This window comes from Hordeum vulgare, chromosome 4H (genome assembly GCF_904849725.1).
Source record: "Hordeum vulgare subsp. vulgare chromosome 4H, MorexV3_pseudomolecules_assembly, whole genome shotgun sequence".
Classification (NCBI taxonomy): Eukaryota; Viridiplantae; Streptophyta; class Magnoliopsida; order Poales; family Poaceae; genus Hordeum; species Hordeum vulgare.
In genome coordinates this window covers 56407159-56433077 of record NC_058521.1, presented here as the reverse complement: position 1 = coordinate 56433077, position 25919 = coordinate 56407159, and the positions used below count along the sequence as shown (strand labels likewise).

At 41.4% G+C, this 25919-nt stretch overlaps 2 protein-coding genes across 4 annotated transcripts; both read left to right on the top strand.

Moving 5' to 3' along the window:
• The first annotated feature begins 5717 nt into the window (after window positions 1-5717).
• On the top strand, window positions 5718-13632 carry LOC123447859 (disease resistance protein Pik-2-like). The gene is made up of 3 exons (XM_045124562.1): window positions 5718-6876; window positions 8068-8724; window positions 11624-13632. The coding sequence occupies exons 1-3, from the start codon at window positions 5815-5817 to the stop codon at window positions 13415-13417; spliced, it is 3513 nt and encodes a 1170-aa protein (XP_044980497.1). The 5' UTR covers window positions 5718-5814; the 3' UTR covers window positions 13418-13632.
• Window positions 13633-15610: 1978 nt separating this feature from the next.
• Window positions 15611-18948, top strand: LOC123451184 (cysteine-rich receptor-like protein kinase 6). 3 transcript variants are annotated; one of them, XM_045128192.1, is made up of 7 exons: window positions 15611-15869; window positions 16275-16467; window positions 16559-16820; window positions 16966-17188; window positions 17284-17434; window positions 17544-17720; window positions 18465-18651. In XM_045128192.1, the coding sequence occupies exons 2-7, from the start codon at window positions 16309-16311 to the stop codon at window positions 18489-18491; spliced, it is 999 nt and encodes a 332-aa protein (XP_044984127.1). In that variant the 5' UTR covers window positions 15611-15869; window positions 16275-16308; the 3' UTR covers window positions 18492-18651. The 3 variants fall into 3 exon arrangements, with proteins under 3 accessions (XP_044984127.1, XP_044984125.1, XP_044984126.1); XM_045128190.1 differs by having other exon boundaries at window positions 15787-15869; window positions 16307-16467; window positions 18465-18948; XM_045128191.1 differs by having other exon boundaries at window positions 15806-15869; window positions 16278-16467.
• Window positions 18949-25919: the final 6971 nt, after the last annotated feature.

The window sequence follows — 25919 nt, the reverse complement described above, 5'->3', positions numbered from 1 at the left end:
AGAAAAATATCTGCAACATAAGACGTTGCAGCCGTGTAGGTCAGCATATTGAATATGCCGGCAAGTCACATAAGAGAGGGGTGAAAAGTAATCATCTATACTATATGCATATATGGTAGGTGGGGCTATAAGTTTTTTTGTGAAAAGCAAGTTTTCTCCTACATCAAGAGAGGGCTAAAAGCAAAATGTTACTACATTGTTGGTTGTTAACGAGATGGTTCCACCAACCAATTCTCGTACCCATGTTGTCAATAATAACCCTCATCAAATATATATATATAATGGTGTTGAGAAATCCAGATAACTTTAGTTCCTTTGGCTCAAGTTGTCCATGACCGTGGACACGGCTAATCGATTAGGTTTGAGTACTCTGCAGAGTTTTGCACACGTTCCCCACAAGATTTGATCGCCTCCGAGTGTGTCCTCGCACTTCAGGGTGTTTGAAGACCGGATGATCAAAACATGGTCTTTCAACGGGTCCCTCTAAATCCCTGTCGGTGCCCATCCATTCCTACCGTTCGTCTACATCTGCTAGCACCGCCTGTCCAGAGTCGCCGCGTTGTCCAACCAAGCCAGAGCCCACAACGCGGCGACTCTGGAGAGGCGGTGCTAGCAGATGTAGACGAACGGTAGGAATGGATGGGCACCGACAGGGATTCAGAGGGACCCGTTGAAAGACCATGTTTTGATCATCCGGTCTTCAAACACCCTGAAGTGCGAGGACACACTCGGAGGCGATCAAATCTTGTGGGGAACGTGTGCAAAACTCTGCAGAGTACTCAAACCTAATCGATTAGCCGTGTCCACGGTCATGGACAACTTGAGCCGAAGGCATTGAATTTCCCCTGAACTCTCGACACAACTTAATAATGATGTGGGTGTTAACAACTATTCGGGTACGAGAACTGGTTGGCGGAACCATCTCGTTAACAACAAACATGTAGTAATATTTTGCTTTCGACCCCTTTTGTTGTAGGATAAAACTGTCTTCATGCAAAACTTAGCTCCACCGGCCAAATATGCATGTAGAGATAGTTGATTATTATTTCACTCCCTCTCTTGATGATTTGCCAGCATATTCAATATGCTGACCTACACGGCTCCAACGTATCATGTTGCAGAGTACTTTTCCGACCAGGAGTGAGGCTACGATTCTACGCTCAGTGACATGCCCTTGGAGTCGGATGGACTCGTCTACCTGATGCTTCCGCTTAGTCTTCGTTAGATAATCTCATGAGATGGCCTTCAGCCACTTTATTGTACTCCTTTATTGTAATAAAGTACTTTTTATGAGATTTCGATTAATAAAGCTGTGTGATTGCACTCTTGAATATATACATTGTGTACTGTGTGTGTACCAGCATGATCTTGGGATGGTACGGAAACACCAGAGACTTGACTCGTTGAGTCGGGTCGCTACAGAAATCTTAAGAATTAAAGAGGCCCTTAACTAAGTGACTGACACTTAACTAAATGACACACACTATAGTTCTTCAGTTCCTCATCTCCTTCAACTTCTTGATGCAACCTGAGTGGCGAATGCCGAGGCGGATGTAGGTCTCTGTCTCAATTAGCATGCTCCTGTCACCAAACTGCCGGATCCCCGACACCACCATTTGCAGGTCATCGGCACCCACCTGCTCTTGCTCAACAACCGGCGCCACTTGATGCTCCTCAACCTACGCGATCAACTCCTCCTCGTCGTATCGTCTTTCACCACCACGACACACACATCCGGCTCCTCCTCTCCCTCGCTCTACTAATCTCCCTCCTCCTCCTCATCTTCACTTCTCTCCCTCTTTGTTGTCAGAGTGGACAATTATCTGCTTCACTAGAGCTGACACCGGGAGCACGACACCAATGAGATCTGACACTGGATCTAGAGGGGCGCGACAGCGGGAGCGATACATGTACCACCTCAAACGTTGACGTGGATCCTGTGGGTTCTCCACTTTGTTCATAGCCGTGTGGAAAACAATGACTGGAATATCTCCACGATCGCCAGGAAACAATGTCTTCTTCTCATTTTTCGTAGCCACGACGATGAGACCCCTAGCATGGTCGACAAACATATGCAAGCTGGGAAACCAGTTGCAGATCTGCTCTACGTCCGCCCTTTTCTCCACATCGCCCTTCCAAAACTTCCCGACGGCCTCCTCACAATGCTCTTCAGCGCAGCGATAAGATCTTGCCAATGGCCTCCTCTTGGGCCCCGTCATCAGCATCGATATGGAGTGAACAGTGGATGGGAATGACGAATGACAGAATGTGGGTGGGCGGGAAGGAGTGAGCTGGTCGAGTGCATTGGATGTGGTTAAATGGGCCTAGTGAGAGTGAGCTAGTCGAGTGTGCTTTTGTTAGCATATCAGTTCGGTCCGGTGCACACCTCAAAATTCAGAAAACTTCAGATAAAAAATTAGTTAACAATGAACAATATTTAGTTAACAGTGACCGATATTAAACTCAAATAAAATTGTTCACTACATCATACATAGTTTCTTTCACTTCAACATTGCATCTTACATATTACATTACATCTTTAAAGCCATGCAAACAACACATATATTGCAGCAAAAGATGGCAACTTTGTACATCAACTTGCTTCTCTGAAATTATTTGTCAAGATCCTACATTTCTTGAGCATGTTGAACTTCCAAATCCATGACATAAACATCAACATCGCCAATGTTGCACTTGGCCTCCATCAGAGCATGCTCGAGGTGTGAATTCTCGGTCTTCAGCTTCCTAACCTTTGTCTTCAGCCATTAACAACATCTCACAGATCAGCTAGCAGCCTACCGACGAACTCATCCAGGCGATTTTCATGCCACTTGAAGTACCAAAAGTCATAACCCTATTCAATAGAAAGCAATTTTAGCAATTTCATCAAGGGGGTCACGCAAAAAAAATAACTTTACTCCTCAAGGAAATATCAAAAGTCGACAAGAGAGATCATTATACCACAGACTAGCTGCAGTTGTAGTATAACCGACCGGCGTTAGCGATGCTCCACGAAATACACCTAGGAGCCTTCATGTTGTAGTGACAAAACTTTTCATGTGAGTACTGCATCGGTGACTCCCGGTAAGGCACCGACGACTGCGCCGAGAACGCCATGGACGAGGAGCGGTGACTGTTTGACGAGCTAGCAAACGCCAAGTTGTGCGCCGGGGCGGGGGTTGTTGGAAATATGACCTAGAGGCAATAATAAGTAGTTATTATTATATTTCCTTGTTCATGATAATCGTTTATTATCCATGCTATAATTGTATTGATCGGAAACTCAAATATATGTGTGGATACATAGACAATATAGTGTCCCTAGTAAGCGTCTGCTGGACTAGCTCGTTGATCAAAGATGGTTAAGGATTCCTACACATAAACATGCGTTGGGATTTGATAACGGGATCATATCATTAGGAGAATGATATGATGGACAAGACCCAAACTGTAAGCATAGCATTTGATCGTATCACTAAGTTTACTGCTATTGCTTTCTGCATGTCAAAGTATATGTTCCTAAGACCACGAGATCATGCAACTTCGTGACACCGTAGGAATGCCTTGTATGTATCAAACATCAAAACATAACTAGGTGATTATAAAGATGCTCTACAGGTATCTCCGAGGATGTCTGTTGGGCTGGCATGGATCGAGACTGTGATTTGACACTTTGTATGATGGATAGGTATCTCTAGGCCCACTCGATAATACATCATTACAAGAAGCTCGCAAGCAATATGAGTAAGGAGTTAGTCACGAGATCCTGTATTATAGAACGAGTAAAGAGACTTTCCCGTAATGAGATTGAACTAGGTATGGAGATACCGACGATCGAATCTCGGGCAAGTAACATGCCGATGGACAAAGGGAACTGCATACGGGACTGGCTGTCTCGACATCGTGGGTCAAATGATAAACATGTTCATAGAATATGTAGGAACCAATACGGCCATCCAGGTCCCGCTATTGGTTATTGATCGGAGAGGTGTCTCGGTCATGTCTACATCATTCTCGAACATGCAGGGTCCGCACGCTTAATTCGATGACGATATAATATTGTTGAGTTATTATGTTGGTGACCGAAGGTTGTTCGGAGTTTCGAATGAAATCCCGCACATGACAAGGAGCTTCGGAGTGGTCCGAAGGTAAAGATTGGTATATGGAAAGTTGGTATCCGAGTTCCGGAAGGGTTCCGGGATTTACCGTTTTATGACGCAGGTACCGAAAGTGTTCTAGGGGTCCACCAGGAGGGTCCACCTGCCTCGGAGGGCCCCATGGGCTTTGAGAGGTGGCGCACCAGCCCCTGATGGGCTGGTCGCCCCTCCCACCTAAGTCCCATGTGACCAAGGGGCTGGACTGGCCCAGGGGTGGCCACCGTCCCACTCTCCTTGGGGGCCAAGGCACCCTTGGCCGTTGCCCACCCCTAGGGGAAACCCTAGGGCACCGACCCCTCCCCTATATATATGAGAGGAGAGGGAGGGTAGGCGAACCACAAGCCATGACGTAACCCTCCTCACTCTCTCGTAACGCTTCTCCCTCGTCTGTGTCGCAGTAGCGCTTGGAGAAGCCCTGCCGGGACAGCTCCACCACCATCGCCACCACGTCGTCGTGCTGCCGGAGAAATCAGCTAATACTTCACCTTCGCTCGCTGGATCGAGGTGGTGAAGTCGTCATCGAGTTGTACGTGTGCCGAACGCGGAGGTGCCGTCCGTTCGACGCTATATCGGAACAGATCGTGATTGGATCGCGAAGACGTTCGACTACATCAACCGTGTTTCTCAACGCTTCCGCTTAGCGATCTACAATGGTATGTAGATGCACTCCCCTTTTTGTAGTTGTTCATCTCCATAGATAGATATTGGATGATCGTAGGAAATTTTTTGTTTTCCATGCAACTTCTCCAACATAGGAGGAGGATTGGGTTGTGCGACGCGGCAAGGGGAAGGTTGGGGTACGCCACGGCGAGGAAGAGGGCTCGGGTTCGTCGCAGCGAGAGAGAGAGAGGGGCTAGGAATTGCAAATGGAGAATTGGGAAATGTGAAGTCTTCCTAGTCAGCTTGTACAGTCAGAAAAAACAAGTCAAAACCATTGAAATCAGCTCCAAAACCACCATGGGAATATTGCTCCGGTTTTAGAGACTTCGGGGCTGATTGGTCCGGTTTTAGACTGGGTGGAAATCTATCCATCAGACAAAGATTTGACAGGGAAACGATGCTTTCTTAAAAAAAGAAAAAATTCAACAGCTGCTATGGAAGGCAAAATTAACAAATTTGACCCAGAGTCAAAGTATTTCACAAACTGAATTATGTTTGAAATTTTTTCACCCAGCTGACCATTTTGTGTAGCGCCCGACAGTCAGACGCCACACTACACTGTGTGACGTCTTTGTCTTAGACGCCATACAGTGTACTGTGACGCCTATGTCTTAGGCATCACACTAGGTCTCAGGCATCACAAAGCGTAATGCCGGACGCCACATAGTATAGTGTGACGTCTAAAATAAAGATGTCAGGGGTCAGTTGGGTAAGTTTTTTTAAAATGTAGTTTAGTTTATGAATTAGTTTCGCTTGGGTCAATTTTTTTTACTTTGCCGCTATGGAACCCATCTCATCCCTCACAGCTATCCCCTTTTGCATTTTGGAAGGATGCGACGACCCCGGGTCAACTCATGTAGTACATGTAGCAATTATTAGGTGTCGCGTAGCTACTCTTCCCCTCAAGCCGCTCATCAGTGGATGCGCATCTCTGCTACTCCTAGACTGCACAGACACCACCAACCAGCCAGCCCAAGGAGCGACCGGGTCGGCAGCAATGGCGGACCTCGCGGTCGGCTTGGCCAAATCGGTGGTGGAAGGGGCGTTGACCAAGGCCCAGTCGGCCATCGAGGAGGACTCCAAGCTGCGGCAGAGCGCGCAGCGCGACCTGGTGTTCATCACCGGCGAGTTCCAGATGATGCAGTCCTTCCTGAAGCTCGCCGACGACGAGCGCACCAGGAACATCGTGGTCAGGACCTGGGTACGCCAGATCCGGGAGCTCGCCTACGACGTGGAGGACTGCATCGAGTTCGTCCTCCACCTCGACAAGAAGTCCCAGTGGTGGCGCCGCCTGCTCCCGCCCTTCGTGTCCGCCGCCACGCAGCCGCTCGACGAGGCCATCGCCGAGATACGCCAGCTCAAGATCCGGGTCGAGGACGTCAGCTCCAGGAACGCGCGCTACAGCCTCATCAGCGACTCCGGCTCCAAGCCCGTTGTCGTGCACCAGCAGCCGCCGGCGGCGGCCCGCGCCGCGATGGGCGCCACGGCGTTCAGCATGCTCGTCCAGGCGACGGACATCGCGAAACGGCAATACGGGGATCTCACCCAGCTAATCAACAAGAAAGACGACGGTTTTCAGGTGATCTCGGTGTGGGGGACTGGCGGCGATCTTGGGACGCTATCCATCGTCAGGAAGGCGTACGATGATCCAGAAATTTGCCAAAATTTCACCTGCCGTGCCTGGATCAAACTCATCCATCCTTTCAACCCCCACGACTTCATCCGGAGCTTGAGGGTTCAGTTCTATGCAAACTCTTGCACAGAACCAGGGTCAATCATCGGTGTAGGGGTCCTAAAGATGATGGAGGCCACTCAAGACGATCTGGAGACATTCATGGAGGAATTCAACAGCAAGAAGTACATCATCGTCTTAGAAGATGTGTCCACCATTGTAGACTGGGATGCTGTCAGAATGTTTATTCCCGGCAGTAAGAATGGCAGCTGTATCATTGTGTCCACTCAGCAATCCGAAATAGCAAGTGTCTGTGTGGGGCATTCATACCAAGTATTGGAGCTGAAGCAGTTCTCCACTGAGCACTCGGTTTATGCCTTCACAGAGGTAATAAGGCCTAGAACATCGTTAATTACATTCAGAAAAATATCTTCCTTAAATTCTTTCTTTACTCATCATCTTTGATATTGATTATCCCAGTCACAAATGCTCACATTCTATCATCAAGTTATCATCAGAGAAGAATATCTAAAATCTATTCATATGGTTTTCTTTTTCTGAAAACTGCTGTTATCATCCTCAGGTAGCAAACAAATATGTCTGCATCATTTGTTCTTTCCAAGTTTGACTGCTGTAGTTCTAGGATAACAAGTAAGAATGTAAGATAATGAATCACTACTTGATTATTTAAATACCTTGTGTAATATGCTTTAGAGTTTCTGGTGTAAATACGGAACATCATAAAACTGATCACTAATTTGTTGGTGGCTCATATTGAACTGATAAATGTGGATTTTATTTGTTATTAGGTTCCAACTAAAAAGGAAAATGAAAAAAATTGAGATGACCAATTCAACTTTCAATTCAAACGAGAGCTTCAACTTTCAACCATGGCCATTCACTTCTAACTAAAACAATAAATGAACTTTGAGTTTGGGGAATAAACTTTCCGTACATAGGTTTTGAAATATAGATGAAACTAACTACGAAGTAAATTTCCAACACCAAAACTCAACTTTCAATTGGTCATACGGGAATTCAAGTGAAAATTGATGAAATATCAATAGCCTATGGCACTGGCTTACAATGGCTTTCCATAGCTTAGAAGGGACAAACTGTGGCTCATCTCCAGGTGAAGCAAGTTAGCGTGCATGACAATGAATACCTGCACTCCCCATAGGAGCTATGTACCCTCTATTGTTGCTAGGGAAGGTAAAAAGGAAGCGAAGCGAGTGAAAGAGGATGAAATCGATTCCACCAACATTCTCTTTGGCTCTTTGCACTCCTTTCCATAGGCTTCTAATGAAATTGGACTTACACACCCAACTCTGGGCTCGTTTACCAACATCTATTTCATTTTTATTTTGCATTCCCCCTTGCATTCCATGTTTCTTCTTTCAATAATTAATCAAATCTTCTAAATTGTTCACCTTTCCATTTTTTAGGAAATGAAATGATAAAAAAGTAGACCGGTTACAATGTTGAATCATTTATTTCTTGTTATTTACTGAAACCTTAAGATATTATTCTGTGAGGTCTACCTCATGCTCATCAATTTGATTTGGCTCTTTTTTTCAGGGGTCTCAAGGTGATGGAGTGAAAGCTGAGGAGATATCAGCAGAGCATGAAGCGATACCTGATACAATTCACACCTCTAAAATTGATGCAGCCCTTGGTTGGATGAAAAAGTACCCCATCACTGGACGTGAGTCAGAAATTAATGAGCTTTGTCAGTACACAACTAAAGCCCGTTTTAACTCTTCCCATGTTATATCCGTATGGGGGATAGCTGGTGTCGGGAAATCAACTCTTGTCAGAAACTTGTTCTGCAACAGAATCCTTAAGACAACCCTATTTGAAAAGTATGGTTGGGTGGATGTATCACATCCGTTCAATTTAAGGGACTTCTCCCGGAGCTTACTGTTGGATTTTCATTCTGAATCATTTCAAGCCAAGGAGGCTGCTTCCAATGACACGATAAGAAGCAAAAACCCCATTCAAGAGTGTCGTGATCTTCTGGAAAAACATCACTGCCTCGTAGTTATTGACGATCTGCAGTCCAAGGAAGAATGGGACTTGATAAAAGCTGCCTTATTGTCGAGATCTTCACGAAGCGTTATCATTGCCATTACAACTGAAGCAAGCATTGCCACATGTTGTGTGGATAAGGAAGACCTCGTCTTTAATGTCAAAGGTCTTCAAGCAGATGGAGCCGTTGATCTCTTCCACCAGGAGGTGTGTAAGAAACTTCGTTCTGTTTTAGCTCCTATTTAATGTCCAGCATGCATGTTCTTACAATTATCACTCGGTTGTCATGCAACAGTTAGCTTTGGTCCCCCTCACTTAGGATATCAAGACATAGCATATCACTGACTACTATATCTTAGATCTACTATATAAGTTGATTGCTGTAGAAGTTGATTCTAGACTGTATTGGAGACATTGACATTGTTCTACATATTGCATAGATGTTTTCCAGTTTTGTCGGGTTTTTGTGCCTTTGGTAGCAAAAGTGCGTTCCTTCCTTCCCTTTACAATTACCTAACCTTTTTTCATGGACCACACTAGGGAGCAGCGCTGCATGCATGGCTTCCCATGCTGTGGCTCCCCTCTTCTCTCTCTTGCATGATTTGAAATTAGAAAAAGCTATCTCCTAAACCGTTAATCCAACTGACGACCCCCTTTCATCAAAGCTTCCTTGCGACGAAATCTTCAAAACTAGATCCCATGTCGACATGTTTCAACAAAAACAAATTGTCGGTAGTTGCCAGATTACTAACACTTGGTTGCCAGAGTTAAATTAACTTGGTAGTCAGGTTGTCGAACACCAATATATACCACCAGAAAATTTGCTTCATGGTACTTCTGTGGGTTGATGCCACTTTTCCCTTACTGTTAACACTTGAATATTCACTCTCTACCCTTACTTACATAGCCGACTAAAAGCATACAAACATATTATCTGTTAACTGAACACAATTATTGTGCCGACTGTTCATGATTAGCATGCTGACATATTCTGGCAACTAGAGGTGACAAAAATAAATTCGTCGAAACATGATAACATGGGATCTTGTTTTGGAGTCCTCATCAAGACAAACTCACTAGTGAATGTGAATCGCTAATTGGGTTAATGGTTCGTGAGATAAATCATTTTGAACATTTGAATCTATTAATGTGATGATGTCAGCATTAGGTGGAAGATTCTTGCATGCATGTATGTGCTCTTTTTATAAGAGAAAATCCCATTGGAATGAGGCAGCATGGGAAGACCAAGAGTACCACTATGCAACTTAGATTTTCCATTTGGGTTTTTCTATTGCACATCTAAATGTGAAATAATTATGTTACATCTAAGGTGACATCATCTGTTTGTTGGGCTGGGCCTTTTGTGAGTTGGAACATTTAGGTTGTTTTTTTTCTTTGTATTTGTTGTGTTGTACACATACGTTAAGAAAAGACATTTAGAACAAAAAATTGGTTGGCAACAGAAAAAGAAGTCAAAAATGAACATGAAAAAATGCACCAAAAGTTATTAGTTTTATGGATATGCAACTAGCCGACAACCCCCTAGTTGCAGTTGTGGGCCAGTTGCATTCATTTTGCAACGCTTGTTAATTGCATGTCTAGTGGTGGGCATGCAACTGGCCGACAATCCCCTCCTTTCCCTGTTGTGGATGCATCGTGGGCCATGCAGTTTGTAATCGGGTTACAACACTTAATGTTGAGTAGTGGACATGCAACTGGGTGACAACCCACCTCCCACCCCTAGTTGTAGTCGTGTCAGGGTCGTCCAGTTGCAGTTGGGTACAACGCTTGCAGTTGTAAGTCTGGTGGTGGACATGCAACTAGCTGACAACCCCCTACCCAGTTGCAGTCTCGTTGGGGGTCATGCAGTTGCGGCCGGGTCGCAACCCTTCTAGTTGCATGTCTAGTGGCGAACATGCGACTAGGCAACAACCCCCTACGGATCCAGTTGCAGTTAGGTTCCAATACTTATAGTTTACATACTTTATGCACATTTGTTTGTATGGTATAAGAAAAAAAATGATGAAACTTAAAAAAAACGCTCTAGAAGAGCGGAGAATGATGAAAAATTTCTTTGAAGCAATGCTTCTCTCTCCATTTCATCTATGTCCAACATGCTCGCCCTCCACCAAAAAGAAAGAAAAAAAGGGGGAAATGAAAACCGCAGCCCACACATGGTCGTGGTCTCAGAAGTAACGCAACCCCTAACCCACACAGATATATACACATGCTGAAAAGGAGACAACACGCACGTGTAAACAGAAAACAACATAAAAACGGGCCTAAAAACATGAATCTTTGCGCTCAAATCGTGTGGTGGAGATGTTAGATGTGTAATAACTAAATCTCGTCTAGATGTGCTTTAGCAAATTCATTTTCCTTTTTTCATTTAGAATAATTCAGTCGCTTTTAACGAATGATAGTTCACATGATGTGATGTTCCTTTTTTTACGAATATATATAATATTCCTTCTTTACCTTTCCGGTTTCCACGTTCCTGGCATTTTATCATTTGTATAGAATTTAGGCACTTCTAATGAATAGTTTCATTTGCTTTCACATTATTCTCTCTCTCTCTCTCTCTCTCTCTCTCTCTTTCTCTCTCTCTCTCTATATATATTTATATGGACAAATTTTATCTACCACCGGTGGTAGTTACCACCACTTGCGTTTTGTATGTTGTATGGAGTATGTATCAAATTGAATAGTATGTATGTGTACTATGTAGTATATAATCATGTTTAGGTAGTATATATGCTGTTTTTTTGGTAGTATGTATCATATTTTGTGTATGCTCTTTTTTACATACAAATATATATGTATTTCACAAATATAATAAAAACTATGGGTCAACTTGTAATTTTTTCATGTAACTCACTTTGAAAAATCTTGTATATAGTATATGAACATAATTAAAATGACAAATTAGTATATATACTACCGCATGGTAGTATATTGAACATGTGGGGTAACTACCCCTGGGTGGTAGGATGTATTTTTCCTATTTATATTTACTATATATATATGCAAGTGAAACGTTAAAATCCAACGTAACTAGTCTTTACCATATATGCTAACAATGGTATTTCTCAAATTGGTTGAACAGGCGAATAGGAAGAACTCATCCTCCACTTTGAAGGATCTAAAAGAAGAACCAAAGCTACTTGAACTTATTCTCAAGTGTGGCGGGCTTCCCAAAGTACTAGTTGCAATAGCCGGTGTATTGGCCAAGAAGACAGTAACACTAATGGACACTGTAGGTTTGACTAATGATAGATTCATGCACACACTGGAGACCAACCCAGAGTATGACAGTCTACGTGGTCTATTCGGATGGATGTATTCGTACTTCCGTAGTTGCCCCGATTCCCTTAAGCCGTGCATCTTCTACATGTCACTTTTCCCTCGAGGTCAAAGCGTCCGGCGAAGGCGTGTGGTAAGACGGTGGGTCGCGGAGGGCTACACAAGGGACAGTGAAGACAAATCAGCAGAGCAAAATGGGGAGATGTTCTTCTCAAAGCTCCTAGATCTGAGCATAATCCAACAGCCACCACAGTCGGTCACCACTGCGTTGGGTGACACAAGGATGATCTCCTGCCGTGTCAATGGCTTCATACGTGAGTACATTGTATCACGGCGGATGGAGGAGAACCTCGTCTTTGAGCTGGAGGGCTGCTGCGATGTGACCACGCAACGCACAGGGCGTCACCTCATCATAAGGGAGAGCTGGGACAGGGACAAGATCGTGTTTGAGAGCATGGACTTCTCGAGGCTACGGTCGCTGACGGTGTTTGGGCAGTGGAGACAATTCTTTGTTTCCAAAAGCATGAAGCTGCTCAGGGTGCTTGATCTAGAGGATGCATCGGGTGTAGAGGATGCTGATCTTGAGCGGATGCTGAAGCTGCTGCGTCGTCTCAAGTTCCTCTCGTTGCGAGGATGCCATGAGATCCACCATTTACCAAGTTGTTTAGGTGATCTGAGGCAGCTCCAGACCCTGGATGTCAAATGCACCTCCATTGTAAAACTGCCAAAGAACATCACTAAGCTAGAGAAGCTGCAGTACATTCGTACTGGCACCTCCCTCCTAGCAGAGCAACCATCAACACCATGTCTTTCAGTATCCGAACTCTGCGGACGTCGTCCCGTAATTGGTATTATGGTACCCAGAGGGATTGACAAACTGACGGCCTTGCATACACTCGGAGTTATCAACATTGGCGCATCAGGGGGGAAGGCCATCCTCAAAGAGCTCGAGGATCTCACCCAATTGCGCAAGCTCGGAGTGTCTGGCATCAACAAGAAAAACATTGAGAAGTTCTCATCTGCAATCTCGGGCCATGTTCATTTGGAATCCTTGTCGGTACACCTGGACAAGGCCAGTCAAGGTTGTTTGGCTGGCATATCCCTACCTTTGAAGGCATTGCAGAGTCTCAAACTGCATGGGCCTGTCGAGAAGCTGCCAGGTTTAAAGATCGACCAGCTTAGCAAGCTGAGAAAGTTGGATCTGGAGATGAACATGTTGACAAAGGATGACATAAAGCTCATTGGGGGTCTACCCAAACTATGTGCTCTTCGTATCAAGCTGCTCCAAGATAGCAAGCTCCATTTTTGTGTCAAAGAGAATGGGCTTGAGTTGCACACTTATCGAGAGGCCAAGGTCCTTGAGATTGCTTGCGGCTCCAGCTTAGATGTTACTTTTGGAACAAACACAATGACAAGTCTTGAGCTGCTGAAGGCTTACTGCTCCGATCGATCCTCAGTGAAGTTTTCTGGCCTGAAGAATCTAATTGTGCTCAAGGAAGTCTTGATTAAGGGCTGCTGTGACGACAAGCTGAAGGAAGACCTGCAGAGCCAACTCAACGATCATCCAGAGAAACCCGTTTTGAAGCTGGAGGACTAGCCACGTTTGTCCTGATGGATACTGACTGAATGGTCATGTTCCTCTCTTCCTCGATCGTGTTGTTTTTGTGGGAAGTTCAGTATACCGATGTGTAACTGTCCTGTGCTGTAACATGCCAATGAATGCTGAAACATATCGCTTGATAATATGTCAGCGAAGTAGTTGAGACTTGAGAGTATGTTTGTTTTGCTATTTATCATGCGACTTAATATTTTCCTGCCTCTGTCGATTTTTTGGCCGTTGATTTCAGGCACTTAGCAATTGATGCAAGGGGAGGCTGGGCTGTATTTGACTGACGCTGTTTTTTTCAGTCCAAGGTCTCTTTTGTGGAGTGGGCATGCGTGTGTTGTGTGCTTACTGTGTGTGTTAGGGAGGGATGGGGTTACCCTTGAAAATTGTACTTATTATATCTCTACTTATTCTTGTATGTTGTGGGACAGTGCGAGGTCTGTGAAATTTGCATGGAAGTTTTTTTTATATAACACGATGCCCATGCGTTGCTACAAAATTATTAAAATACGGTGACGCCATGCGGAATTCGCTTGTGGTTCATTATTAGAAAGATCAAAAATACCAAAAATAATATCAAAAATACCAAAAATAATAATCCCCGCATGCGGAATTTGTTCGCGGTTCACTATTAGAAAGATAAAAATACCATAAAAGATCACGTGCATGCGGAATTTGCTCGCGGTTCACTATTAGAAAGATCAAGAATACCATGAAAGATCACACGCATGGAATTCGCTCGCGATTCACTATTAGAAAGATCAAAAATACCATAAAAGATCACGCGCATGCGGAATTTGCTCGCGGTTCACTATTAGAAAGATCAAGAATACCATGAAAGGTCACACGCATGGAATTCGCTCGCGGTTCATTATTAGAAAAGATCAAAAATACCATAAAAGATCATGCGTCAGTCACTGGAGAATCTTAAATGACCATGATCCTTTACAAACACAACATTTTGAATGTTGAAACATATGAGAATAGGCAATGGTATTGCACAAGGTCGTGCATCAGGTAGGAGGATAAGGTCTATCATCGTTTCCGAATTACAATTAGTTCACTCTCTTGTTTGGTGATATAAAACTGAAATAACTTGACTGGGGAAAAAAGAAAAAGGAAAACAAGAGCATTATGTTGAGTCGGAGTTTCATTTTTGCATTTGTTATTTGTGTCCAAGTGTTAGTCTCACATAAATAGTAATGTGTTATTTATTTGTGTTTGGTCTCACATGTGAACACAGATACATTTATTTATTTATGTTCATGGAAGGTTGCTATTCTCAATGTGGGTAGGGGTGCATTTATTTATTACTGAAGGCTGTTGGTTCCATATATACATGAATTCATCATCAACTCCAACCTTTATAAGCAGGAAAGAAACTGTTGTTTTAAATTTTCTTTTTCATTTCCTTTCTTCTCTTAGAGTAATACCTTATATCGTGGAAAAAACATTTATTATATTTTTGTTCAGTTGGTGTTTTTCTTTATTGAGAAGATAAAAAAAATGACTGATTTGGATAAAATTCAGACATTCAGTGGTCTAACTAATAGAGGCTTAGTAAATTCAGTTTTTTGTTTTGCATCATGAAAAGTAAAAAAAAACATATCTCATTTACCTACCTTCTAATAAAAGATGTTGGCTGGAGATGATGACGGGGGACGACAGATCGGTGGAAATCCTGGGATCGCCCAATGGACCAAGAAGTGCGCATATCTGAGATCTTGTTCCTCTTCACTGAGTCCTATGTCCCAAATAACAATCCGTGTGTGCTCCCTTTGTTGTTAGCTCATGCTGGCGAGACCACATTGGAGCCTTTTGTTCTTCTTTGTTCTTCTGGGTGCTCTGAGTGGGCTGGTCCGTGGGCGGCACAAAGCTCTCAGCAGTTTTTTCTTCTGGTGACACGATGATTTGTTCTTCCGATGATTTTTCTCTCGTATTTTTTTTAACACGATACAGACGCAGAGGCTCATACACACACATTGTTATGCACCGGATGAGGGCCGGTTTATTACCCTCTAGCATCCGCCTCTTTCTTTGTCTTTGCCAAAAGCAACGCGGTTCGACTACTGGAGACGCGCTAACTAGCCTAGACTCTACCTCGCAGTGCACACGGACACGACGACGGGCGCAAGGCTACCGAAGACCCCATTTTTGTATTTTCATTTGAGCCATAATCTAGCACGCTGCGCGTCCAGCGTGTCGTCATCAGACCTGAGGGGCAGACTCACGGTGGAGGTCCTCACGCGCTGCAGATCCCCCGTTTCCTTTTGAAAGAAAGACTAGACTCGAGGGAGAGTCAGGTCAACTCAGTCCAGATCTCGTTGGGTTCATTTATATGCGACTTCGGCCGGCTAGCAACGAAGCCATTCATCTCACAAGCCTCATCCCCATTTCGTTGTTCCCTTCCCAGCATCCACCCCAAGTGTTGGATCTTCTCCAGGTCAGTGCTTTCTCTTCTATTACGAACCTTGTTGTTTTTCAGATGATCCTAGCACAGCCATGTTCAGTGGCGAAGCCAGCAATTGGCAAGCTTTGGCTGCTGCCATACGTAATTAACACCTGTCACGTATACTAGGTCTATATGATACTTCATTGATGATTTAAGCTGAGATACATTTGCTAGTTACCTCTGCCACACCATAAAATTGTGCCTGCATCCGCCACTGGCCCTGTTTATAGTTTAGTTAAAACAAATATGTTATGGCTTTACGCATGTTTTTCCTTAATTAAAAAGGTACACATGTTTCCATAAAACAATATGTTATAAGCTATGGATTTCTGTGAGGCGTTTCCGCAGAGGTAGTAGATTTTATTTCCATTGTTTTGATAAATCCATGTCTTGCAGCAGCTCACATCCATCACTTCTCATATCATCAGAAATGGCCACCTACGTTGGAGGAGTCAATACCGAGGAGAACAGTCACACTGTTCTAAGCACATTACCCAAGGAGCTGCCGTTAGACTTTTTGAGGACTATCACAGATCAGTTCGCAGACAAGTGTATTCTTGGTACAGGTGCATTTGGAACGGTTTATACGGTATGCTCATGCCTTGACATTTCTTGCCTTTTCGGAATTTGTTGACAAAAATGACAATGTTTGCTGAAAAAGTATCTTTGAGGTTGAACAGGGAGTTATGCCAGATAACCAAAGGATTGCTGTGAAGAAACTTGCGGAGAGTGCGCCGGTTGCACGCGACAAAGCATTTACCAATGAGGTTCAAAATATCATGGCTCTCCGCCATAAGAATGTGGTAAAGTTGGTTGGGTACTGCCATGAAGGACAAAAGAAAGTTGTTCAAAACAATGGAAGATATATTGTTGCAGATGTTTATGAAAGTCTACTCTGCTATGAATATTTACCTGTGGGAAGCCTTCAGAAGAACCTCTTTGGTATGTGGCGTGTCTGATATATTTCCATCTTAGTTTCAACTAGTATTTACATACAATGTTTGGAGTACGGATGATTACGTTATTCTGTTCTCTCCCTTGAACTACTAACTCTTTGGTACTGAAATTACTCGCTCTTTAAATTCAGACAAACCCATCAACATGGCTTGGGACACGCGTTTCAAAATAATTAAGGGGATCTGCGATGGTTTACTTTTTCTTCATAGAATTCCTATTATCCATATGGATTTGAAGCCTCAAAATATATTGTTGGATGATAACATGACACCGAAAATCGCGGATTTTGGACTTTCCAGGCTATTTGGCCAAGAACAAACACGGGCGAACACACAGAATGTTGTGGGATCATAGTAAGCTGACTAAGAGCTGTGATGATATTCTGTGGTAAATTGCATTTTCACCTTCTAGTAATGCTTATTAAATTACTACCTCTAACTGTATGCAGCGGATACATAGCTCCAGAATACCTATACAGAGGTGAAATCTCCACTCAGTCAGACATATACAGCTTAGGCCTATTAATCATCGAGACTACCACTGGCGAGAAGAACACCCCCAAACAGAACGAACCGTCAGCAAGGGAATTTATTGAAAGAGTAAGAAATAATACTAGTTGTTGATTTAATTGTTGAAATCAACAAGCTTATGTTAGAGTTTATTTTTTATATTGTCACCTAGGATAACAGTTCGAAATACTTCACGCAGGTACGTCAAAATTGGACACAAGGGCACATAGCGTCCATATACCAGTTAAATCCAAATGGCCTCCAGGAAGTAAAACTATGCATTGAAATTGGTCTGGAGTGTGTGCACATCGAGCGGAAGGGTAGACCTTCCATCGAAAGCATTGTTGACAGGCTCTATGGACGCTGTGCAAACCAGGTATGAAAATTAACCGTGGACTGGATCAGAGGCCCTGTATTGAGGTCACTTAGTTTCATGCAAGTGAAGATTAGGAACTTGTAATTTCTGTCAGTAGTCTGGCCTCTTGTGAGAAACCAAACGCTGAAAGTGTTCGCTTGCTGCCCGTACACTAATGTTTCAAGTGGTGGAGTTCCACAAAAGTACATGTGTATATATTTTGAAATCTATGTAGATATGATATACCCTCCCCAAAATTCTATATTGATATTTCAAATTAGATTATGGATGGGATCGAGATGGATCGTGGTAAACTGGTAATCCGTTTCTCTAGCTAGCCAGCCAATTCTATTCAGTTTTTGCGGCTAGTTTTTCACAACGGATAATAAATACATTCACCATAACACAAAACAACCGCACAATCTGAGTCTTAAAATTCTGCTAACTTTTTCTCATGATGTTAACTGATGCATTCAAACTACTACTATCTGCCTGGCATGGCCAGTTAGGTAGCATAGGCTTTCAAAAGAATAAATTCTCTTGATTTTCAGCCCAAAATACTTCGACTAAGGTATTAGCAACCCATATTTTTCTAGAAGACGAGAACATGATCACATATGCACATTTGGTTTCCTTTGGTTTCCGTTGGATATCCATAGTTTACTTATAGTGTAGATTTTTCAATGTTATTATGTTTTTACCGTGTTTACATTACTACATTTAGCTTATGCTGGTGTTGGTAACATATAATCTACAAAATTTCAGGACCCCACCACTTCCATGCGAGCATGAAACTAGGATCTTCTATCAACGAAAACTAAAGAAGGGCAACATGGAAAGAAAAGATCTTGTGATGTTATTACTATAATGAATTTAGGTCTGAAATAATAAGTTGTGTTGTCATGTCATCATGTAACTTGTTAAACTTATTATGGTAACTGCTATTCCATTACTCCTTTCCTTTCAGTTTATAAGTCCGGCACGTGTATCTAGATCATCAGTTTGACCAACTTAATGAGATGCATATATTATGAAAAATATATCATTAGAAATTTTAGATGTTCTATTTTCTAATGATATAATTTTCATGTTAAACAATATATTTTATATAAATCAAATTGACGATCTAGGTACACGCGCATGCCTTATAAACTGTGACGGAGGGAGTATCTCTTGTAGTTCATGGTTTTATACTCCAATGTAATGTTGTTGTTTTTTGTTCAGTGCGGGTTGAAATTTCTTGATGCAATGATATTGTCTCTGTTCAATGTCAGTTTGAAGAAAGAGTTCTTTTTTCTTCGGTAGATGCTAAGAGGGGTATATACGTTGGATCCTTAATGATCAATCATTTTCCTATATCTACTTTTATTGATCAACTGAACAAACATTATCCAATAAGAGGCAATTCACCACATAAGTTTTTGTTGGGGCCAACTTTAATCATCATTAGCTCAAGTGTGATACAAAACATAGTGAGTGACATCTCGCAGGTGGCGAATGGACACTGCTACTCCCACAGGAGTTGTTGGGTTTCCCCAAAGAGGAAGGGTGATGAAGCACAACATCATAAGGTATTTCTCTCATTTAAGAACCAAGGTATATTGAGCTAGTAGGAGCACCACACTTGGAATGTTAATAGCAGCACACAAACACAAAAAATGCTTGCATACCCAACAAAGGCAAGGGGGTCATCACTCCCCTTATTCTTGCGAACCACAAGATTAAAAGTTGATAGTGATAATTCTAGAAAAGATAATGATAGAAATTGCAGGAACTTGTAAATTAATTGAGAATGGACCCAGGGGCCATAGGTTCACTAGTGGCATCTCTCTCGAAAGTAAGGTCGCGAATGGTAAACAAATTACTGTTGGACAATTGATAGAATTGCGCGTAGTTATAAGTATGATCATTGAGAGCATAATCAAACACATGCATTACATTCATGATAAGTAGACTGTTAATCCAACTGCATCTTCTACTATAACTCCACCCAAGACCGCCATCCAGCATGCATCTCATAGTATTAAGTTCATAACAAACATACTACGCAATAAGCAAGATGACATAATGTAGACATAATAAGATCAATCAATATGATCGAACCCCGTTATTTTATCCTTAATAGCAGCAATGCCAATATGTGCCCTTATCCTTTCGATCGATGGATAAGATCACAATGATACTGAACCTACTACAAAGCACATCTCCCTTGAAGATAAATCAATCAAATTTGGCCAAATTAGAGCGATATAACATACAGAAATATAAAGCTATAAAATTATGCAACGAAGAAGATCATAAACCCACAATTGATCGGATCCCAACAAACATATCGCAAAAGATTATATCAGATTGATATTAGAGAAGATGAGTGTATTGAAGATCAAAAGAGAGAGTGAAAGACATCTAGCTAGTACAATGGACCCGTAGGTCCTCAAGGAACTACTCACGTATCATCATGGAGGCAGTAAGGTTGAGGAAGATGGTCTCCCCAATGATTTCCCCCTCCGGCACAATATCAGTAAATGGCTCTAGATGGTATCATGGCATAATAGAGAACGAGATAGGGGTTTGTAAGGGAAAAAATATATAAGAAAGTCTCACATCAATGAGATCGTTAGGCAATGGAAAGGCCTTACAATTGAGGTTGATGCGAGAAGTAGGGATTGCCATGCAACTGATGCCCTAGAGTTATAACTGTATGAAAGCTCTCTATGGAAATAAGTGGGTGTGCATCCAACTTACTTGCTCATGAATACCTCGAGCATTTGAGGAAGCTTGTCATCCGAATATGCAAGTCAAGTTCTATAACGTAAAGTTTCGACTAGTTATATGAAAATGAAGATCATGATGACTCTTTATATGAAATGCAAGGTGCTACTTTGAAACACAAGTGTGATAAGAGGATAATGGTGTGCACCTCTCATTATTTCTCTCATTTATTGTTTTACTTTTTATTTTTTCAGTTGGGCTCTCTTTGGACTCTTTTTTCCTTTTTATTCTCATAGGCAGGGCTGCACCCTAATAATGCAGCACACTTTATTTTACTTAGAACTCAAAACATATGAAATATATGATGACTAAAAATGAATGCCTCTTCAGTGTACTAAGATGTGCAATGATATAGCATAACATGTACTCCCTCCACCCAGAAATACTTGTCATAGGAATGGATGTATCTAGTTGTATTTTAGTTCTATATACATCCATTTCCATCCATTTGTGCGACAAGTAAATCCAGACGGAGGGAGTATTACAATGATGAATGGTGGATTTGCAACAAATATCATGTTAGCTCTATATGATCATGCAAAGCAATATGACAATGAATGCTCAAGTCATATGAATAGTAACAATGAAAGTTGTGTGGCAATATATCTCAGAATGGCCATGTAAATGTCATGATTGGTAGGTACGATGTATGTTTTACGGATGGATGTAAGGAGGCTTATGTGTGAGAGAGCGTAACATCTCATGTGGTTTGGATGCACTTGCAAAGTTTGCACCATGTCTCGAGGTGAGAGTGGGCAATGAACGGTACCGAAAAGGCTAGCGATATTTGGATAGGTGGAAGTGCTTTCAGACCAAAAACTCACAATAAACATAAAAAACTCAAGTACTTATTGCAAACATTTCGTTAGCCCTCGAATCAAAGTATAACTTCCATGCTACTAGGGAGGATGTTGGGAGGAGTTAACCATCGTGCACCAATGATCTAAACACATAAAGGTTTATTAAATCAATAATAAAGTATACTCTCACTTCATCGCTAATTCCAGCAGCCACCCCTTTCATGCATAGGGAATCATGAACTTTAATACCAATATTAATACTTAGCTTTTATTATCCACTAACATGGTAACATATTACCACCTAAATACCGCAAAACTATTGTAATGAATCAATCTTAGCATATTCAATGATCTTACAAGCCCATGCCAATTTTTAACATACCACCTCTATATATCTATCCTTTTTGGACCAACCATATAACTCATGCAAATTACCGCTTCCTATTAAACTCTCATTAGAAGTATAAGTGTAGTAGAGAGAGTGTAAACAATTTCTATAAATATATCGCCATGCTCAAAAGTATAAGTGAAGAACTAGAGCAGTTGCCTCAACTCAAAAAGATATAGGTAAAGTACGGATTAGCATTCTATATAGTTAAGATTAATATATGTCTCTACTAATAATATATTTTAGCAAACAATGTTTGCACGGATCAGCAAAAAAAACAAAAATAAAGTAAAGCACACTTAAAGCAAAACAGTTATCATGTGAAGAACAAAAATATAGCTTCGAGTAAGATATACCGATAGTTTGAAGAAGACACAGGGGATGTCATCTCGGCACCGCCAAGCTTAGATGATTGAGTCTTCGTGAATATTACCTTGGTGTTCCTTGGACATCCCCAAGCTTAGGTTCTTGCCGCTCCTTGTTCTTCTTCATAAAGCTACCTCACCGAAAACTTGAAAACTTCAGTCACACAAAACTTAACGAAACTTCATGAGATAGGTTAGTATAACAAAATAATCATTCACTTAGATACTGTCAAGACAAGATTCATACTTATTTCCAATAAATGTCTACTCTATTTTATCATGTCTATAGTTTATAACCTGTGATATAAACCATAGAGACTTTAGAACAAGCAAACAACGAAAACAAAATAGAATTTGTCAAAAAGAGAACAATATGTAAATATCTAGTTTCTAATAATACATGTGTAACTCAAAAAATTCGGAAACATTAGGATATTGTAGAAAATTGATAATTCAGTATTGTGTAATTTTTTTAGCAATTGATCATGTCCGAGTATAGAGAAATAATTCAATCACTTGACACAAAGTTTTTGTTTCTACACATAACCTAATAAAAAAACGTTTTGGAACATTCCAAAGTTTCAACTTGGCGCAAAAGAAAAATAAAATATACAAACACAATGAATACAGAGGCAATAATCGTGTTTACGTACAAAAATAATATTATAGATGTTGGTTTGTCTCCCAACAAGCTCTTTCTTTATAGCTATTAAGATAGGCTTGAGATTTAGTTATGATATGATAAATGATAAGAATTAAAGAAAAAAGAGAACATCATATAGCATGTAACTAGCACATTTAAGTCTAACCCACTTTCTATGCATAGGTATTTCATAATTAACCAGATCATCAAAGCAAACAATATTTAGCATATACAAGGCAGAAGGACAAAACATTAACAATTTGAATAAAAATAGAGGTAATAGAGTAACATGAAATTTTTTATAACCATATTTGTCTCCCTCATAATAATTACATGTAGGATCATAATCAAACTCAACTATAGAGCTATCCACATGCATAAAGTTTTAAAATGTTCCAAGATAGTGGGAGTAACGTCATATAAAGTCATGACCTCTCCAAACCCACATTTATCAAAACTTTCATAAGATTGGGCATTCTCCAAAGTAGTGAGATCGTTATTACCTAGAGTTAACGCTCTTCCAAACCCACTTTTAGTAGTATTGAAAACATTATTATCAATAACATAACCATTATGAGGTTTAAATGAACTCTCAAGATCACAAGAAGCATCATAATTATCACCCTAATTATGGTCATTACAATAAGTAGTAGGCAGAACAAAATCATCATCAAATAGTGCCTACCGACATAGTTTCACAACAAAAAGAAGTATTTTCATCAAGTGTATCGCATTCACCACTTGAGTCATAAGGATTATCATATTTTTCTTTGATAACTTAGTCATTAGTAGGGGGCTAAAAATATCATGCTCATCAAACTCAACCCCAAGCTTGTAGCTTTGCATATCATTAGAACAAGTGACATTCATGGAATTCATAATAACATCATTTTCATTCTTTCCTTCAAGGAAATATCATGAATCAATTTATAAAATTCTTATTTTAAGACTTCATAACAATTTTTAGATTCACTATTTTCAAGAAAAACTTTGTAAAGAGCTCATGGCAATAACATTCTCATCACTAACAATCACTTTGTCATAATTAGGATTTTTTAAAAGTCCAACTAGTGGAGGCGGATCCATATCCAATACTTCTTTATTTTTAGTTTCAGTCTAAGTTTGTCAACAATAAAGATAGCATAACTGGGCAAGAAATAAAACAAGCAAAAAATATATTTGTGTGTAGGCACCTGATAACACAAAGTGTAGGTATAAGGGATCGTTTGTAGTCTTTTTGATAAATAAGAGTGGCGAACCCAACGAGGAGCTCAAGATAGAACTAATATTCTTGTAGTTTCTATCAACCACTGATACAACTCCACACACGCAAACATTCGCTTTACCTAGGAAAAGAAATAAGACTAGTTTGTAGGCGTAATTGGATATGTTTGAAAGATAATAAGGAACATGTAAATAAAAGTTAGGGTTTGTTTATATAAACAACAATTAAGTTAGTTTGTTTTAGTAGATATTTTTTTGTAACACGAGAGAAGGATTTGTCCCTAGGCAATTGATAACTACATCAATTGTCATCATTGCAATTTTATATGAGGGAGAGGCATTAGCTAACACACTTCCCATACTTGGATCACATGAACTTATGGTTGGAACTTTAGCAAGCATCCCCAACTACTAAATATCATTAAGGTAAAACCAACCATAGCCTTAAGTATAAAGTCCCCTTTATCCCATATGCAACTATTCCCTTACTTGGGTTTAAGTTTTTGTCACTCTCGCGACCCACTATAAGTAAATCATGAACATATTGCAACACCCTACAACGGGAATCCCCCACTTGTGCACATCATGGAAGGCACTATATGACAACAACATAATAAAACATAGACCTCAAACCAATCACGATCATCAATCAGCCCATAGGACAAAAAGAATATACTCAAACATCATATGATGGCTACACATCATTGGATAATAATATATAGCATAAAGCACCATGTTTAAGTAGAGACTATAGCAGGAAAAGAAGGAATACACTCCTGCCTAGAGGGGGAGAGAGTTGGTGATGACGACAACGGAATTGTTGTTGTAGATTGTTGTCATGATGGTTCCCTCGACGACACTGGAATAGTGAGGGAGAGAGACCCCCTCTTTCTTCTTCTTCCTTGGCCTTCTCCCTAGATGGGAGAAGATTTTCACCTCTGGTCCTTGGCCACCATGGCTCCCGGGAGGGAGGTGAAAGCACATATGCTCCCTTGGTGGTTTTTATAATTCATCACAACATACATTTTCTCTTGGACTAATACTTTTACCAAGTATATTTCAGATATAGTCTAGAGAGAGGATTGGCTAAGGATTGTGAGGAGAAGCCCCAAGGAAGGAATGGAATAGGATTGGCCAAGCTTCAAGCTTCAAGACTCTACATTTTATATTTTGTGAGAAATCACTCTTGATTCCATAGGAAAGCCAATGCTATTAAAAGGGGATGAGGTTACTGTCATGGGAATGATCTTGACAATAATACCAGGCGTATGAATGAGGGACAGAGCCTAGCTATGGCACAGTGGATACACTCGGATGTATGAGTTCGGGCCCCACTCGGGAGTGGTAAAAACCCTACGTCTCGAGCCTCGGGGGCTGGTGTTTTCTTATAGAACATGTGATAGTACAGAATGTTGAACCCTTGGTCAGGAGCCCCGGGGTGGTTTATATAGAGTGTGCCACGACCAGCCGGATCTCATTCAAGGACGAGTAAATGCTAATAACTACAGGAGTTACTAGTAACGGCAACCCTAACTTCAGTGTTACTGGTAACGCATGTTTTCACTACACTTCATGTGATAGTTTAAGCCTGTAGCCGTTGCAGTCCCTCCGTTGCCCATGCCTTGGTGCAGTTCGAGTGTAGAGATACATCCGACTAATACGAGATGGTCCAAGTGACCTCATGCGGGCTGAGTGAAGTTACAGTTGTCCGAGTGAAGTTATGACTGCGCATATGGCTTTCGGGACGCTGATGTCCATATAGGGTCTTGGGCAGGCCTAGGGATGTAGGTCTGTATGACTACCCCTAATGTACAATCCCGTAAGTAGCCCCCAAATCAGTTGAGGTTTTATTGGCTAAGTGGAAGGCACTCGCTTGTGCCCTCGGTGCTTCAGAGACGCCGAGGTTGTAGCTCAGGGCTACTTCACTTGGGCTCTCGGTAAACCGTTGTAGATTCAAGAGTGAAAGATTCCGAGTGCTGGAGCATGCTAGTACGCTTCCAATCGGTAATAGTTTAATACCTTTTGGAA